Here is a 17,523-nt window from a genome sequence, read left to right on the forward strand (position 1 = left end):
GATAGACTTGAACAGAAACTGACTTGTTGGTGCATAAATACCAAGATCCTGAATCCTGAAGCTTTCAGTTACAAAGACGAGCTCCTCGCTTAGGTAGCTTCCACTCACTTGGCTTCTTCGGTTGCTGCGTTTAGGCCAAATTCTCACGAGTGTCTTTGGGTTGCTTTGGAATTCCAGTCTGGTTTTGGGAAGCGAAAGATGTTGTGTTGATTACTATCGATGGCACGTCTTTGAGCTGATTTTTGGAGTTCCTGAGTGAATGGATTGTTTGACCTGGAGGAGCATGGCCTTTCTTTCGATTCCGATATTCCCCCCGCTGTCTGTTGTTCTTGTTTCTTATCTGTCACTTGTCTAGCCCAATCTGCTCAACCTTTATCGACCTGGCTGGAGTTGTTGGAAAGGTAGGTTCGTTACGTTTATTTCTGCAGCTCCAGTGGCAGATAGCACGGTCTTTATTTGTTAATGATGATTTGATTCATCACCAAGGTTTTCATCTACTCCGCAAATGATCGTCTTGACAATCAAAGGATGGACTTAGACGGAATCCACATATGACGGTGTATATAGAAGATTGATCAGGAACCCTTTTTGTCTATCGTCTGTTTTCATCTATGAATCAATATTCTGTCTAGAGCGAAAATCCCCGATCTAATACCTCCTGAACTGCTTCTCCCACTGCTCAAAACCTCTAATCATCTCGGGCGTAATCTGCCTCATCATCCCCTTAGCGGCCATCTCCAGATCCTCCATCGTTATACCTACTGCTGTATCCTCCGCAACCGAATCCAGCTTTAGATAGCGATCATAAGCCCTCGTTCCCGCCACCGCGCAAATCCCCTTAATCTCTGCACCCGAGAACCCGTCCGTGATAGTCGCCAACCTTTCGATCTCCTCCTCACCGATCAGCATCTGCCTCTTCTCTGCCTCCTTCTTGAATATCGCCGCGCGTGCTTCTTGGTCTGGCGGGCTAACATAAATCAGCTCATCAAAGCGACCGGGCCGGAGCAAAGCGGGATCCAGCGCCTGCGGCCTGTTGGTAGCAGCCAGAACCACCACGCCCGTTAAAGCCTCGAAGCCATCCATCTCATTAAGCAAGGTCGTCAACACGTTCAGACCACTGCTACTTCCCCCAGATGTTGAGGATCCGCCATGCCCAAAACCGGCCCGCTGCCCCGCAATAGAGTCAATCTCATCAAAGAAAATCATACTAGGCGCCACCTCCCTCGCTCTCTGAAACAGCCTTCGCACCGCCCTCTCCGACTCGCCCACGTACATATTGAGCAGCTCGGCACCCTTGACGGCAAAGAAATTGAGGCCGGACTCGGTCGCCATCGCTTGCGCCGCCATGGTTTTGGAGCAACCTGGTGGGCCATACAGAAGAAAACCCTTGGGTGGACGGGCGAAGAAGCGAGATAATACGTGGACGGGTTCGGTGGACATGCGCACGGCGCGTCGGAGAGAAACCTTGACGGAGGCTTGCCCGCCGATATCAGACCAGTGGATGGGAGGCGGCTTGAGGTTCACGTCGTGCATGGCAGAGGGCCGAACGAGGCGGAGGGCTTCTTCGTAGTCGGAGGCGAGGAAGTAGGAGGTTGGGGTGGTGGTTGTGCTGGCGTTGGAGGGGGAGAGGTGCATGGACTCAAGGAGGGTTGATACTTCTTCTGTTGCTGGAGGTTGATCATCAAGACTGATCACGTCCTCGGTTGATGTTGGTGTTGTCGTCTTCTTTGCCCTGTTGATCCGCGTCCTTGCTATAAACTCGGCTTCGTCGACGATACGCCGGAGATCCTTGCCGTTGTAGGCATGTGTGCGTTCGCTGAGGCTGCGAAGAAGAACGTCTTCTTCCTCGGGCGCTACGCGCAAGTTGAAAGAGGCGAGAATCTCCTTGCGGCCATCCACGTCAGGCAGTGGTAGGTACACCTCGCCTGTGAGCCTCCCGGGATCCTTGAGATCCTCGGGGACGTCGGTTGTGTAATCTAAGCAAGTGACGACGACAGCTACCTTGGGAATCTCGCCGGTTTCCTGGGCGTCAGCCCCCAAGGTGTCCAGTGCCTCGCACAGGGCCTGTATTACAGAGGTGCGGTTGTTCCTCTCCTTGTCGATTAACCTTTCTAGTTGGTCGATCAGGATGATACTAGGCTGTTCAAGTCTAGCTTTCTGGAACATGTCCTGGATATCGGCAAGCTTGTCCTTGGGCTGGATGCGATAGACTGTGCCCCATCCAGTAGCGGCAATGGTGTTTAGGAGCATGCTCTTTCCCGTGCCGTGACCGCCGTGAATCACGATACCGCGGTACCTAGGCTTGCCCTTAAAGACCCAGGGGTCGGTGAACTGAGACAGCAGGTCGTTGAGTTTCTCGGTCTGAGCGTCCAGTCCACGAACACCTGTCACCTCCAGCTTTCCCTGGGGCACCCCGTCAACCTGGCCAGCGGGCGAAGGCGCCCCTATCCTGACTTTCGTCTTGCCATCCAAATAGCGCGCGTTGCCGGTTGGTCGCCCATTTACCGAAGCCACCACGAACGACCTCTGCGGGCCCCTAGCGTAGAGGTTCTTGAACGTCAAACCAGCGTGGACATGCTCGATCATAGAAAGCCTTCCGGCAAGGAAGAACTCCCAGCCGGGAAGATCGGACGGGTCGATAGATGCGGCAGTCTCTGCATCTTTGCCAGCCTTCTCGGGAGGTATCTGTTCGAGGACGACCTCTTCGGCCTCGGGAAGCTTCCCTTCCTGGATTGTGACCTTGACCTGAACTCCAGCCTGGTAGCCGCATGCATCTCTGAAGGCATCATACAGCTGGACGCTGGCCTTGTCTATCCTCTCTGGCGATTTCCATAGGGTTGCCTCCCGTCGCACGGGCTGGTCGTCAGAAGAGTTCTTATCGATCTTCTCAATGGTAATTGCCCGTCCTCCGTCTTTGGAACCGGTCAGCTCGAGCAGAGCCTCCTCGTTGACATAGACTCGCGATGGTTGTTTCTTTGCAAGGTCCTTTTCGGTGGTGCTGTTGGCCTGCAACTTGCGCACCTTGAAGTCGAGAGATTTCGTCCCCATGGTGTCACCGTGTCTGTGGGCTGGGCGAGATCCGGGTAGGAGCAGTTCACTGTCTCCGTCTTTCTCACTTTGGTCTTGGTGGACCTTGATGTCCAGACTTTATTGTAGAGTTTGTTGAGTGGGGTTTTTCGGAGGGCCCGTCGACATGGATTGCCCGGCTTGGTTCTTGACTCGGAGCACAAGCAGACTTCAATGGCCCGGGAACTGCCTTGGAATACGGAGCCTGAGCTCCGGTCGCAATCAGTGTCTTTTTGTCAAAGTCCGACTTCATCGCGGCTTCTTGTCTCCAAAATTGACGGCTTCCGATTTTGAAGACCGGTGGTAAGTGGGGCCGGAAAGCCACTCTGAAAGATTCCCGTACCTCTAGTACCTACACTAGTGTAGTAGACAGGTACCTCTACTTGCACGATCACATTACATAGCGCCTGCCCTACGTATCCAGTACTTTTGCACGCCAGTACCTGCATCTGGCTGATCTTAGGACGCCACTTAAGGTTCTCGTTCATCCCAAAGCTTCGAGGTTTCTTTCTTCGCTTCCCTTCCAGAGCTAGGGTTAGGGGTAGCTTGCCGACGGCAGAGCTGATGTCGGTCGTTGCGGGGGGATTGATCTCCAACGATTCCCAGCACGAGACATGAGGGGAACTCAACTGGAGGGGAAAACAAAACAAACCAGGAGCTCCTTCTTTACACTTTTGACGTCTTTTCCTTCTTTGACTTGTATCATTCCCCTACTCCGTGCTTCCAGCTTCCCTCTATGGTTTGCGCTCGGCGTCCACGAACTTGATGCTGCCGAGAGGACTGCAGTTGTCGCAGTCCTTCAACCGGTCATGCGTGAGACTGCCCATTGCCCGATCTGCGACCACCCCCTCCATCGCCTTCTCCACGTCTGCGACCAATTGCAAAAAGAGACCGCATCACAATCAAGATGCGCAGTTTGACCGGGGAGCCAGGAATGGGAATGCGAATGAGACCGCCAAAAGACAGACGTCCGCTCCTCTCACTCCGCGACAGGCCCGTTATCTAGATCAAACTGTCCGCTCTACGACAACAAACCCTGAGGGGCGACACCAAGAAAATGCAACTCAGGCCCGTCCGCTAATACGAACTGTTTCCTTCTCACCAAAAAAGACCCGTCCGCTAGTACTATATCATGATGTGGTGCACCAGGAAAGGAAGCGAAAAGAAGAGAATGAACTACAAGCTCCCTTGAGAAAACAAGAGTCCGAGCAACAACTCCGGTCGATTGCTCGGACCGCTCGCTCCTCACTAGAAAGTGACAACGTCTCGAAAGATCGACCTGAGCTAAAGGCCCGTCCGGCAGTACGAATTATTCGTCACCTAGCCAGAGACCCCAACGAGAAGACAGACAAACAACCTGGGTTACAGGCCCGTCCGCGAGCACGAAATGCAAAAACCCCCGACAAGAAAAGAGGAGGATATGAGCTACAGGTCCCTCCAGCAGCTCGATCTGTTAATTGGCGAAAAGAAGACTTCCTTGGTGGAAGCACTGCAGATTCTCGGTTAGATTCTGTGCCAGTCAAACAGCCAACATGGGCTACCTCTCCGTTGGAAAAACCCAAGCGGAAAAGGAGTAGCGCCGAAGCCTCTGGAGCCAGAAAGGATACAGAGACCGGCTTGGAAGAGGTATTTCCTTCGCAAAGCGAGCTTCAAGCGTGGTTCAAAGAATTCACGTCCGAGCGATCCAATTTCGAAGCCACCGCTCAGTCAGTACCACTGGAGCTTCTCCAAATGCGCGTTAAGAAATCCTTTGAACATGACAAGGTGGAGAGCGAGGAGGAGATGAGGAGACTCGAGGGAACGGGGTTTTCAGGGCCTACAAAGATGGACCCCCGTCATGGCACTGTCGGGCCCATCACTTTTCGTCAACCTAGGGACGAGTTCGACACTCTGGTGTCCTCAGTCGACATGGAGGAGAAACCAGCAGTCGAGCAGAGCGACGAAGACGGCGGGCCAGCAATCATTGTGCTTGACTGTGTCTCCCGGTCCCTTCTAGAGTCCGACTTTCGCCACATTGCCGGTCATGGCCAGCATGTGGACGGGTGGACTTACGGCCTTGTCAAGGGTACGTTTGCAAGACTTGTGTGATATGCTGTAGCGTCTTGGGTTCGTTGGAACCACCTGCGACTTCTCAATACTGACATTGAATCCTCTGACCAGTTGTCCAATCCCGATCCCGAACTACACATGAACCACAAGGCTGTTATTTCCTCTTCTTTGACAATGAGTCCAATGCTCGAACATACATAGATGTTCTGAAACGTTTGCATAATAAGTCACGCCAGGGTTTGCCAAAAGAATGGCGACAGACGACCACGGACACGCCGACACCGGTTCAATCTGCTGGGGAGCCAGAAGGCTCAGAAGATGTGGAAGAAAGCGCCGACGAGCTTCCGGACGTGGATGAACAACAGGGGGATGGCCTCGGCAAACGCAGTGAATATGCCGCCACCACTTCTATCCCAGACGATGACGACCTGGACGCTGCTCGCTACACGTTACTGCCCCCTACAGCGCCCCTGCATTACCAAATCTTCACCAGAAACAACATCCTCGAATTCGAGAACATACGGGAGGCAAGTAAGGGCCTGCGGCCTCAGCAGCTTCTCTCACAACCAAAATCCAAGCGTAGCGGAGCAGGTTCCTTCATATCCCCGCCTCCCAAGGACCTCATCAACTACGCCCAAGACCCACAAATAGAGCATAGCAGAAACAGCGCCCTAGTGCACCTCGTCGGCACCAAAATGACCATCCGGGCCTTGCGCACCGCCATTGAAATCGACTCCGAGGCGCGCAACTATCCGTGGCAATTGCTTCAAGAGGAGGAGCCAGCGGCGACGACGTCTACAACAAGGAAGACGACAGAGCAGCAAGGAAAGGATGAAGAGGATGCAGCAATCAAGCCCATCTTATCCACGCTCTCCACCATCAAGTTCAGCAAGTTCAACGAGTACAGAATCGAGCACGAGCTGGATGAGTTCTCGGGCGGTCAGATGGATGAAGGGGAAATGCGCGGGTTTTCACGGTTCGTGGTCTCGTTTGCGGACGTGAGTGAGGCTAGGAGGTTTGTCAGGACGTGGCACAAGAGGGAGATGCTGGATCCGAGGACTGAGAGGATGGTGCTTGTTAATGTCACGTCTCTTTGGTAGGGCAATTTTCAAGTATTAATGTGGAATGCAGTTAGGCGCGTGGGTGTAGATCACGTTGTTTGTATATGGAGGGATTTGTATAGGGGTATGAATGGGTTCAGTGTACTATTCCATGTATATTATTTCCTCGATCTTGGATAGAGAAAACCAGCCATGGCGTCTGGACAGGTCGGAAACGGACACACGCTCGTCTCCAGGCGGTATGTGCCACAAAAATAACGAAAGGGGTCGTTTAGATCCCCTGCCCCCTAGACTCTAGACCTATTGGACATTGCCTTACCTTGGCTTCCAAGTTGTGAGATTGTCCGGTTCACGTCGTACAAGTGATACAGTGCCCTCTCTTTGTCGTTGTTGTCCTCATCCACTGTGTTGTCGTATCCTGCCTGCCCGCCCTTGAGGTCTTCACTTCGTTGCCTGCCCCAAACTGGACGCCGTCTAACTCGGTGTTGTGCCCCCGGTGAATCGACCGAACGAATATGTGTCTGCGTCTTAAAAGCCGTCATCTTATCCTCATTCCGTTCTTCAGTTTTCTCTGACCGGTCTTACCGTCTCTCACGACTCACACGGCTGGTTTGCCTTGTTGTCGTCAGGAATCGCCAAAGCAAGCGAATGGACTTGATCTGGGATCGGTTAGGGCTATGGGCGGGCACGAGGGGATCTGGACAAAGTACCCAGGCTCCCAGGCTCCCCTGGTACCTATAATTTCGAGCCCCTGTCCCAGTATTTTGGAGCTCGCTACCTAGACAAGGACAGCCAGCTTTCTTCTATTCTGCCTCAAAACGTAAAACTCACTCACCATGGACTGGCACGACTTCAAGTTAAATCAAACTTGGACTTGGGTTTGCAAATCAAAGTCCAAACATTACTGGACCAATGTTGAGGAGCGATTGTTTTTTTTTTTTTTTTTTGGATTGGATCTGGGTAGATTTGACTTATTGGGTGGGATTTCTGGTTGTTGTGTAGGTACTTGCTTTTACCCAATTTTATCATCCATCCCATGTCATGAGCGGTCGGGGCAAGCAGCCCCTTCCAGTCCACCCTTGAGCGGGAACTGGGGGGCAGCAGGGCAGGCATGGATGTCTCCCGCGGGGATAGGCAGTGGAAAATGCCGTGCGTTGCGGGACTGTGCCTGGGGGACGGGAGGTCTTTGAGGGCTGGAAGGTTACATTTTCGATAGAACTCTGCTAAAAGACATGCTAAAACGAGCCTGGACCTCTAGACTGACGACTGAATTACATTGTTCCTTGCTCGATCGTTTCGAATCTTTCAAGTCCGGGCCCCGTCTGCGATAGGAAGAGAGGGCAGCCGGAGAAGACGCCGAAATGTACATGTGGAGAGGCAGGAATGGGATTCAGAGAATCTAGGTACAGTATGGAAGGCAGAAACCGGTACTGGTACCGTAGAAGGGACTGAGGTGTGGACGAGGGGTTACTACCTCTACCGCTGCGTTCAGTTTCCAGTTCTTGCCCGCCTGGTCTCTGTTCCATCTCTTCTGCATCTTTTCTGTTTCCGTGAACCGTTACGGAAGTGGATTCTAGGTTAACTGTCGCGGTTGACAGCTGGCCCGGTACCGAAGCATCCGACGACCACGTACACCAAGATTGTACTTCTGTGTTGTCTTTCGAGACACACACCTACTTCTGGCTGTTAACCTTGCAAGGATAAGAACTCATTTGAGAAACCTTTTTTTTCTTTCTTTTTCTTCTTTTTGTTAGGTACTTTCACGTCGTGAACATTATCAGAAACAATCAGCATCCGTAGTCATAATAACTGTGTACCATACACTACCGTTGATGCGCCATACTTAGCTACAGTATGTAAAAGAGGCTACTACCTAGGTAGCTACCCATGCGGGCTCTTCATCTGGGGGGGCGCTGATCAACCGTCTGGAAGTCAACACACATGGTTAACTCTCTGGCGTACTTGACTGTAACAGACTCTGTTAGTGCAGAGGTAGTCCAAGAAGTAGCTTGGTAGGGGAGGCGGAAAGTTCCACCCACACACGCAACAACCGAAGATGGGGTAGGTAGGTAAGGTAGGTAGGTAGGTGTTAGTGCCCGCCCGTCATTGCTTTTGCACTTCAACTTTTCCTTTTCTTCTGCCAGGGCAGCATCACCCCCAGTCTCGTCGTCGGAAGCAGGACATTTGAGCCGAACCGATTAAACTACCACTGTCATTTCATTCCTTGCTTTTGCCGTTGCATGGTATGATATCAATCCCATCCCCAGTCTCTTCTCCAGCAACAATCGCCATCATCTGATGTTATCCTCTCCAACAATCGCTGGATCCTCAACACAGCAAACACCTTCTTTGGGCGCTTTGGGTTTCGACAGGTTTGACCTTGAGTAACGGTCAAATAGAGTTGACTAAGGGCCTCGAACGCGCACCCCCCCCCTTCTCTTCTCCCACCTCCGAACCGAAACGTCGGCCGTTGTCGCCCTGGGAGATTGAGACCGTCGTCAAGCTCCTACCCGCTAGCCAACCATTCCCTTGCCCAACCATTGCCCACTCACACGATACCTAGCCAGCCCATACCAGACCCATAACAGGCTCTTCCCTGGACCGGAGCAGTCACCACCTACCCGGTCGGTCACCACCTCCTCACCAAAGCTCACCACCAGTCAAGACCCGCTCTGTGTCTGCACCGAACCGACGACATTCCCGTGCAGTGGAACATCACCTCCTCCAAGTCAGAGCGCTGCATTGTGCCGGTCCTGGTAACCGCTGTATACAACGCAACAACCCATACAAAGACCACTCAACCTACAAGACGACGTGACAGCGCCATCTTTGTGTCCTACTCTCCTCTCTGTCACTCTGTCACAATACGGATTTCTTTCCCGGCTAACTTACAACAACAACGACAACAACAGACAACAGACCCAGATGCGTTGCGGTGCTGTCCTGCTTGTCGACTTGTATCCTTTTTGCTTAGTAAAGGTACTGGTGATCTGCTGTCTGTCCTCCCATCCAGTCAGTCAGTGGTGACTGGTGCTCTGCACACATCATCCCAAAGGAGCTGGACCACCTGCCAAATCAGTTTTCAACCACCCGAACCCTTATACCGCCGTTAGCTTGACGTTACTCAAAATCAGAAAACATTTGCCGTCCTCCAGCCAGCTGTGCGCCATCGCTCTCGCCCAACTCTGTCTCTCCCTCCTCTCTCTCACTCTCCGTCTCTTCCACGCCTTTCTCCTAGGTCCCAGGTTCCCCGGTCCAGCTCGCCAAAGTCCAGAGCATCTCAATATCTGCCATCGGGCATCCCTGAGCTTTCTCTCCTCTCCAAGTCTGCTGTTTTTGGTTTGCCTTTGGATCTTTCTTGTTCTTCACGCGGTACACTGCACCAGCAACAGAGGACAAGCACCCTGTCTACTATCTTGCTACTATCTTAAAGTACAGACTTCCTGTGCCCCTCCCCTGCTTGGCTCCTCCCAAACTATCTTTTCACAGCCAAGCGTTGGAGCTGCCTATAATACCCGACTTCCCCCGTTTGCGCATGGCGATATCGTTGTAGTTATCCTACTTACAGAAGCTCAAGCAAGGCCAGCTCGTTGGAGCGGCCGGCGTTAAGCACCCGCCTACAACATGGACATCGAGCAGACGTTTATGACTATTCACAGTGGGTTGGACTCAATTGACATCCCCCGTCATCCTGTCTCGTTGCTCGGATGGGAGATTGCGGCGGGCGCACTCCCGATGACGAGCATTTCGGGACTGTGTACAATGTTTGACTGACTCCCAATCTTCCGTTGCAGACCTGACAGCAAAGGCGAATATCCTTTTCGCGTCCGACTCCATCCTCGACATTCTAGGCTATCATCCAGACGAGGTCAGGGGGAAATCATGCTTTGACCACTTCCATCCAGATGACGTGGCACTTGCCCGCCGTGTTCACCAGGAAGGCGTGCTGCTCGATAAGGCAGCTGTTTTGCACTATACCAGAATCGCCTCGAGAGATGGCAAGTGGATCAATTGCGAATGTTGTTTTACCGTCGTTCACGATGTGCTTGTGGCGAGCACGAGTGTTTACCTAGGTGGCTTGAAAAGTGAGAGTAAGTGTTTTCTCGGCACCCAGTGATGCCACTACGGTTAACCTTGATGTGTAGGGAGAAAGCTTGATGCGCCGCATATTGAGCGGATCTTCTCATCAGCACCTCGAGACCCCAGGTATCATATGCTCGAGCACATGTCGCCCAAGTTCACCATGCCTCCAGCGGGCCGCGAACCTCGTGCAGCGCTCATTCTCAACCGCTTCACTCGGAACCTCAGCATCATGTTCGCAACTAACGCAGTTGAGTCCATACTTGGCATAAGCCCAGAGGAGATCAAGGATAAGCCCTTCTACGAGTGTATTCAGGAAAACTGCTTGCAGGAAGCCATCCAGGTTCTAGAGAGTGCAAAGGCCAACGAATCGATTGCATATCTTCGCTTTTGGTTTCGGGATCCACGCATAGGCACAGATGGCCAGGATGACGAGGAAGATGAGGACGAAGACGAAGACGATAACGACTCAGGTGAAGAGGAAAGTGACGAGGACGATGATGAGGTGGAATATTTGGGAAGCAGGGCTAAAGGTTCAAAAGGCAAGGTCGTCAGACAGGACGATGATCAGATGGATATTGACGACAAGCCGTCAAGAGGGGAGGGAAGGGGTGAAGCGAAGGAAACAGACCGCCGACCCTCCAGTTTTGAGTTGGAGGCAGTTGTGTCTTGTACTTCGGACGGGCTTGTCGTGGTGCTCCGAAGAGCACGGCCACAGGTCCCCGAGCACGTACCTCAACCGGTACCAGTTTTCACTTACGAGAACGGTCTCTTCGCTGCACCATGGGGTCTCCGTCCAATTGAGCCTTCTGTGCCGCCAGAACTCATACACATTTTCAGACCCCCCCTATTACCCCAGCACATGCCGCTTAAAGAAAACGTGAGGGCAGCCGGTGGTCCGCCGATGGATCAGCTGATGAGGTCCATTCGCGATGTCGCAGTCTTTGCCTGGGCTCTGGTTGGCATCAACGGCAACATTGCAAATTACGCACACGGTTTTCCTCCGAGAGATGAGACGCAGCCGCCAGCGGCGGATGGTCGGTATCAACCCGGGCGGGACAGTCGAGCGTCAAATCACCACCTCGCGCACTGTAGGGAATATTACAACCCTAACAACGGACGGTCTCTCGCGGCGACAGCAAGGGCATCATCCCCACCGGAATATCCCTCAGGGCAACAAGCGCTCCCGAGCGGAAGTGGAAGTGGAAGCGGGTGTACGTGTCGTGGTGCTGGTGCTGGTTCTTTAACCCAACGTCAACACACACCCGGGATGTTGTTTTATGCACCACCCCCACCACAGCAACAACAACAACAACAACAACAACAACACGGATTCGAGTCACGACCGGGGTATCAATCCCAAGCAGGTGGAGTGTTCTGCCGTGGCGCTCTACAGCAGCCAAGCGAGGAACCTGGTTCACCTATACCATCATCTTCAATTTCTCCAATCATGCAGCAGCAGCCGCAGCAGCAGCACTACCATCGTACCCCTCCTCTCCGGCCTCACCACCATTATTCTCCGTCTCCGATCTCGTCTCCTCGCCGAGGAGCTACCCCTGAATCGGAATATGCTCCCGCTTCCGCTCCTGCACCACCCGCGAGGCACGACCTACCACCAGAGCCTTGGACCGCTGCGTCGGCAGCAACGGCGACGGCAACGGCTAGTACAACAACTCAGACGGCACCGGACGGGAATGAGATGAGGAGAAATTCGAGGTTTTTGTGGCAATAAACTTTTGTGAAGCATGTACTGCATGCGGCATGAAGGGGTTGGCTGTTTGGTTCCTTTCTCTGACTTTCCCCTCTTTGTCGTTTCCACACAACTTCGCAAAGTTTTCATTCAAAAGGTTATGGTTATGGGTGTGAATATCACTTCTCTTTCTTCAGTATTCAAGAACGCAAAGAGATGAAACCAAAAGCAAAAGGCCAAACCCTTAACAATATCTTAGATGTCTTACTCCCCTCATATGACCTTTTTTTTTTTTTTTTTTTTTTTTTTTTTTTTTTTTTTCACTTACTACTTTGTTCTTGTTTCATATCCTTCAAAAGCTAGTTGGTGTTGGTCATGTGAACGTCATCTACTTCTCGCAACTTATAATCACGGGGAATGGGCATGAATGGGATGGACAGCAAATGGCCTGGTCAGAGTAGCTGGCTATACTAAGTACTATACCTATGGAATCTGATATGGAAAAAGTCGGGTTGACCGATTCAAAGCTCTAATGTATCGTATCGTATTGCATCGTATCGCATGTGTTGGCGGGCACCCATGCAGACCATTTCATATGAATGAATGAAGATAATTTAGAAGAGGGAACAATGCATAAATCTTGAACTGTCCGTCTCATCTCGAGCGGAGGAAGGATTAAGCATTGCGCTGGAGGGTTGAGTTGTTCCTTCTATGTCCTATCCCAGCCAGACGTGCGATTGCGCTCACTTGTATTCCAGGTGAATATAAAATTTGGTGTGGTTCGCGGTTTCAAAGGGAAGATCCTAAGGAGGAGGCAGGTGATGATGTCAAGAAACAAAGTACCAACCCGAGTTTCTACCTACTTGTACATTGGATGTATCTGTCGTGAAAAGCAATATTGCGCTTGGACTGTTTGTTGTATGTAGGACTGACCACGCTAGGTTTCTTGTTTAACCTACAAGGAAGGATATGAAGAGCACGTACATACGTAAGAGTTAGATCCCCTCCTCTGGTGCTTGTTGTACACTACTTTGCTGTCAGTAGGAGGAGCCTCATGAACCCCGGCCTTGTCGATGCGACCATACCGGGTTCTTCAAGACATGAATGAAATTGTTGAACTGTAAATATACCAGGCTATATTCATCTGTTTGTGACTTGGTGAATCAAATCGGTACGGTGCCAATCCATATCTGTAAATAATATATGTGTGTGTTTTCGCCTATTTTGCCTCCCTTTTCCCTTTCACTTTCCGCCTTTCCCCTTCCTTGCCTTCCTTCCCATTCCCCATTCGCTTTGCCTTCCTTGACCCAACCCAAAGTAGCCTCTAGTCTTTCATTGCGTTTGGATCTTCTTCTTCTTCTTCTTCTTCCCCTTCTTGTACCACTGACTTTGAAGTCTCCTTCTCCTCCTTCTCCTCGCTCTCTCCTATCCTCACATTTTCCTTTCCTAATGCAGTTGTAGCACCCGTTGTTATTGAAGTTTCTTGCGCTTTATCATTCGCGCTAGTCGTTGTTGTCCCGGGATCTGCCTCCGGCTCCGAAGGTTTCCCACCACCACCAAACATGCTTTTGACTTTGGAAGAGATATTGAAAGCAATTTTCTTTGGCGTGCTTAGACTCGTAGTGACGGCGGTGGTAGCAGCTAGAGGGGAAGCAGGGTTAGGAGATGTGCGATCTGCCGTTGAAGTACCATTGTCCTCGGTGGCCGCACCCTCGGCCGCAGGTCCATCATCCTCAGAGATACCCATCTTCTTGCGAATGTCTGCACCGGCGCTCGCGGCACTGGCATTGCTCCCTCGGCGCTTGGACTGCAGTAACTTGTCGAACGCATCGTCATCCTCGTCTTCTTCACGGCGCCGCTTCTCAGATATCCTCTCTGGCGGAGTCGCGACAACGGCGGCAGCAGCGGTTGCGGCCGGCCCACCTTTTGTTGGTGTTACCGGTGGCTCGCCGTTCTCATTTGAGCTGTTGTCTTCATCGTTCTTCTTTGCTTGGGCAGTTGCCTCATCACTCGCCACGCCGTCTTCCTCGTCCGAGCCGTATTCGACCAAGGGCTTCAGCAGAGGAAGAGTAGTGGCGGTGCCGTTGGTACGATGGGAGTCATTCTGAGGTCCTTCATCCTCTTCGTCCGATACGCCGTTCCAGTATTCCTCTTGAGCCTGGTCGACGGTGAGTTGTTCCTCCATCAGACCGGAGGTCGGCCTCGTCGGTCTCCTTTCGCTCTCGGCCGCGGTTGGTCCCTCATCTTCGTCTTCATCCATGAAATACTCGGGATTGGTTGTGTAGCCCTCCGTCTGGTCGTACCGACTGACCATTTCGCGGAAGGTATCCATGTGCGACAGCGCCATAATCTTTTCCCGGTAATTTTCCACGAGGTGCTTGATTAGGTCCTTAACATTCTCCTTATTAATGAGGACGAAAAGATCGAGGCAAGCTGAACAAAGAAGGTTGTCGCGGGTGATTGCTCTTAATAGCACATCGAGAATAGGGCCGAGAATTTGCTTCTCGGCAATGTGCTTCATGTAAAACTCGTCGTTCATCAATACCAGTTGCTTGATAAATCGGATGGCCACTAAAAGCAGTTAACATGCAGGTTAGCCTCCTCTGCTCGACAATTTTAACCGATGTTCCCAAGTTGCTGTGCCTACCGAGCTGCAGATGCTTTTGCTTGCATGAAAGCAACTGAACGAAGCGCTGTGCCAGACTGTGGGTGATGAGGAAGTACTTGGCCCTGTGTTGGTGTTGTCGGATGAAGGAGCAGAGTATGTCGTTCAGGTAGCCGAAGATGTACTCCTGCATGGGCTGGAACTTCAACTCTGTCTGCCCTTCGAGATCGAGCAGTGGCTTGAAAAGCCTGGCGGCCGAGTTTTCATAGAAGTGCTGTATCAGAAGTTCTTGCTGCGGGTCGATGCTCTGAAGCTGTCTCAATCGCTGCTGGTTCGGAGGATACTCTCTTGCATCTGGCGGCATGATCGGCGCCACATCGAGCAGAATCCGAAGGGCATCCTGCATTTGCGACTTGACACCGAGATCAACCTCAACCAGAAGAAGGTCGATGATCACATCTGTGAGTGGCTTCTGACGTTCCTGCAGCTGTCGGTAAATCGTATGCCGGACCATCTGGGGATCGTGATCAATCATGGCCACGAGGATGTCAGTAGCATGAACTCGTACAGTGACGTCGTGGTCACACAAGCCGAAATTAATGACACGAACAAGACCATGGCCGAGGAAATTGGTATACAGATTTTGCCTTGCTGGCGGTTGAAGATTCTTGGCGATGGCACAACAATCGTGGAGGAAAGTGACGGCCTGTTTTTTGCGTAGGTGTTGCGCAGAGGAGTCGGCGAAGATCGCGAAGAGGTCGTTTAGGAACCCACCGTTAGTCTGGATATGGTTGATGATATCAACCTGGTTGAAGAAGATGAGCGAGTTGAGGACGGAGAAGGTCGGGTCATCTAGGATTCGGGCCAGAACCACATCCTTGAGATACAGCAAGCGGAAGGTCTGTTGAATCTTGCGCCGAATTGTATCATCCTCAATCTTGACCACCTCCTTGAAACGGGTCTGGTTGCTCAACCACTGCCGGTGGTTCGCCTTGTGTTTCGGAAAGTCGGGATCGTACTCAAGGGCACCCACCACACCGAGGACACACTCATCAGAAACAGCCTTTTCAATGATTGCAGTGTCGTTTAGGAGGAGCATCGTCTTGGTCATGTTGCAAAGACGAAATAGGTCGTCGAGGCTCTCGAGATCTTCTGCCATCTCGACTAGGTTGCCTAATGAGGGTATGATGTCGTGCTCCATGATGGACTTGACCAGCATCTCGCGCCCATTAGCTGTATTGGACATCTGGCGCATGATATTCTCGAGGTCGGGTAGGTTCGCCAGATCAGCCGGGGGGAGCGTGAAAGTCGAGTTTGACATATCCATAGTAAGATCCTCGGAGAGACTGTCGTCGGCGCCGCCCAGGACATTGTGGAAGGTTTGTTGAACGCCGTCAATAAATTTCCTGATATAATGGTTAACGGGCGCATACATTGTCGAATGGCGGAGATGGGACCAACCATATCATGGCGCAACCCTCGGCTTCCTGGAAGCTCAAGGCCATATCCACATTGTTCTCGGTCCATACAATCAGGGTATCTGCAAAGACAGTCAGCAGTGCGATGGTGGGGGTCGACGGTTATGGTTCAGGGCAACGCGCCTTGTTGTTTTTGGAAGCCATCGTCTTTTACGATCTTGGTCTCGAGTAGAAGCCGGTCGGGGTGATCTTCGGATTCGACAATAACGCGGGGCTCCTTTGGCTGGTTCTCCTGGACGGGGACGAACTGGGCGGTGCAGAAGCCGGTACCGCGATCGAACCAGTCATTGTTACGGAGTTCGTAGACCTTGACGCGCTTCTTGTCCGTTGTGTGATGAGGCACCGGGTGTGCCATCATCAAGGAATCGGCGTCCCCCTCCGGGACGGTCTGATCGTGGTCGAGCAGGTCGTCGGACAGATCGAGATGCTGGTGTTCAAGAGGTAATTCGGCCCCGGCGTGACTGATAACCGCAAGTGCCGCCACTTTTTATCGAAGCGATGCGCGCCGGATTCTGCGCGCGATGGGGGAGGGCTGAGGGTCGCACGGGAGCAATCGCGCTAGATAAGGCCGAGGTCTGATGAAACGGGTTGACAGTGTGGAGAAGTCGAAGTTCTGGACTTTCGGGGGGAAATTGGAAGACGGGCGTCTGGCGCAAGCGGCGTCGGGGGGTGTGACGTCGCAAAAAAATTGGGATAATATAGACCAATATTAATTTAGAAAATGGATCGTCCCGCCTTTGGGTTCTGCTGCTCCCACGCCAGGCTGTTACGGGTACGTAGAGGTAGGACTTTCTGATAACCCGACGGGCAGCAAATCGTCGAGCCTTGGGGCGCGGTCGGCTGAAGAAAACGTCGAGATAGCCTGTATCTGTATCCGCTGGGGGCCAAGGGTAATACTGTAGAGAGATGTACCAGGAGTAGCAAAAGTCGAAGGTAGCGAGCAATAGCGCGATGGCTAGGAGCTGAGGGAGAGAAAAAAAAAAACCACAAAAAAGCACTTGAGAAAAAAAAAAAACCCCTTGAGATGACGACTTGGCGATGGAATCTTGTCAGCCGATCTGGGAAGCGCGAAAGGCGATAACGAGGAAAAGCGCACCTGTCAAGTCGAGATTGAATTGAATGAGACCAGGTACCAGTCTTGACCCCTCAGCTGGCCACCCCCCTCAACTGGCCACATCCCCAGCCATAACCAGTAGTCGGATAACATTGAAAATTGGCCATTTTTGCAGCGATTTCAACCATTTGAAATGTTTATTGACTAATCCTGATGCTCATGAATGGTCTGGAGTATTGACTCAACAGCTCTCTCGATGGGTTGTAGTGATGACGACGTCGTCGTTACCGTAGCAACCCGCTGGCGCTTGGGGGCTTGCTTTGAGGCTTCACGAGCCTCGATTATACTCTCTACACGTGCAAATTTATCATTACCCCCTTCTTTAACCTTCCTTTTACCCCGTGGCTTGAGTGACTCCAGCTTGGTCTGTAAATATTGAA

The 17,523-nt window shown here is 52.0% G+C and overlaps 4 protein-coding genes across 4 annotated transcripts; 2 read left to right on the forward strand and 2 right to left on the reverse strand.

The window, feature by feature from the left end:
- Positions 1 to 561: 561 nt before the first annotated feature.
- Positions 562 to 3,369, reverse strand: B0T23DRAFT_386725 (P-loop containing nucleoside triphosphate hydrolase protein). The gene has a single exon (XM_062837641.1). It carries the CDS (start codon positions 3,046 to 3,048, stop codon positions 649 to 651), a length of 2,400 nt encoding a protein of 799 aa, XP_062689944.1. The 5' UTR covers positions 3,049 to 3,369; the 3' UTR covers positions 562 to 648.
- A 229-nt stretch (positions 3,370 to 3,598) lies between these two features.
- On the forward strand, positions 3,599 to 6,339 carry B0T23DRAFT_215263 (uncharacterized protein). The gene is made up of 2 exons (XM_062833631.1): positions 3,599 to 5,131; positions 5,227 to 6,339. The coding sequence occupies exons 1-2, from the start codon at positions 3,832 to 3,834 to the stop codon at positions 6,213 to 6,215; spliced, it is 2,289 nt and encodes a 762-aa protein (XP_062689945.1). The 5' UTR covers positions 3,599 to 3,831; the 3' UTR covers positions 6,216 to 6,339.
- A 3,461-nt stretch (positions 6,340 to 9,800) lies between these two features.
- B0T23DRAFT_398496 (uncharacterized protein) lies at positions 9,801 to 11,988 on the forward strand (the record flags this gene model as incomplete). Its single annotated transcript, XM_062838367.1, has 3 exons — positions 9,801 to 9,834; positions 9,971 to 10,267; positions 10,322 to 11,988. The coding sequence occupies 3 exons, from the start codon at positions 9,801 to 9,803 to the stop codon at positions 11,986 to 11,988; spliced, it is 1,998 nt and encodes a 665-aa protein (XP_062689946.1).
- A 1,002-nt stretch (positions 11,989 to 12,990) lies between these two features.
- Positions 12,991 to 16,565, reverse strand: B0T23DRAFT_215296 (component of IIS longevity pathway SMK-1-domain-containing protein). Its single transcript, XM_062833632.1, has 4 exons — positions 16,153 to 16,565; positions 16,013 to 16,091; positions 14,594 to 15,957; positions 12,991 to 14,517 (listed from the first exon to the last, which is right to left on the reverse strand). The coding sequence occupies exons 1-4, from the start codon at positions 16,385 to 16,387 to the stop codon at positions 13,271 to 13,273; spliced, it is 2,925 nt and encodes a 974-aa protein (XP_062689947.1). The 5' UTR covers positions 16,388 to 16,565; the 3' UTR covers positions 12,991 to 13,270.
- Between the last annotated feature and the right edge of the window lie 958 nt (positions 16,566 to 17,523).

Source organism: Neurospora hispaniola (genome assembly GCF_033458365.1).
Source record: "Neurospora hispaniola strain FGSC 10403 chromosome Unknown B0T23scaffold_7, whole genome shotgun sequence".
Lineage (NCBI taxonomy): Eukaryota > Fungi > Ascomycota > Sordariomycetes > Sordariales > Sordariaceae > Neurospora > Neurospora hispaniola.

Bases quoted from the DNA above. Each gene is read 5' to 3' on its own strand.
- B0T23DRAFT_215296 (XM_062833632.1), bottom strand. From the start codon at position 16,387: ATGATGGCACACCCGGTGCCTCATCACACAACGGACAAGAAGCGCGTC. The intron at 15,958-16,012 runs GTTGGTCCCATC...CCATTATATCAG, and splicing joins GAGGGTTGCGCCATGATATG to GAAATTTATTGACGGCGTTC. The intron at 14,518-14,593 runs GTAGGCACAGCA...AACTGCTTTTAG, and splicing joins GCAAAAGCATCTGCAGCTCG to TGGCCATCCGATTTATCAAG.
- B0T23DRAFT_386725 (XM_062837641.1), bottom strand. From the start codon at position 3,048: ATGGGGACGAAATCTCTCGACTTCAAGGTGCGCAAGTTGCAGGCCAAC.
- B0T23DRAFT_215263 (XM_062833631.1), top strand. From the start codon at position 3,832: ATGCTGCCGAGAGGACTGCAGTTGTCGCAGTCCTTCAACCGGTCATGC. The intron at 5,132-5,226 runs GTACGTTTGCAA...TCCTCTGACCAG, and splicing joins GACTTACGGCCTTGTCAAGG to TTGTCCAATCCCGATCCCGA.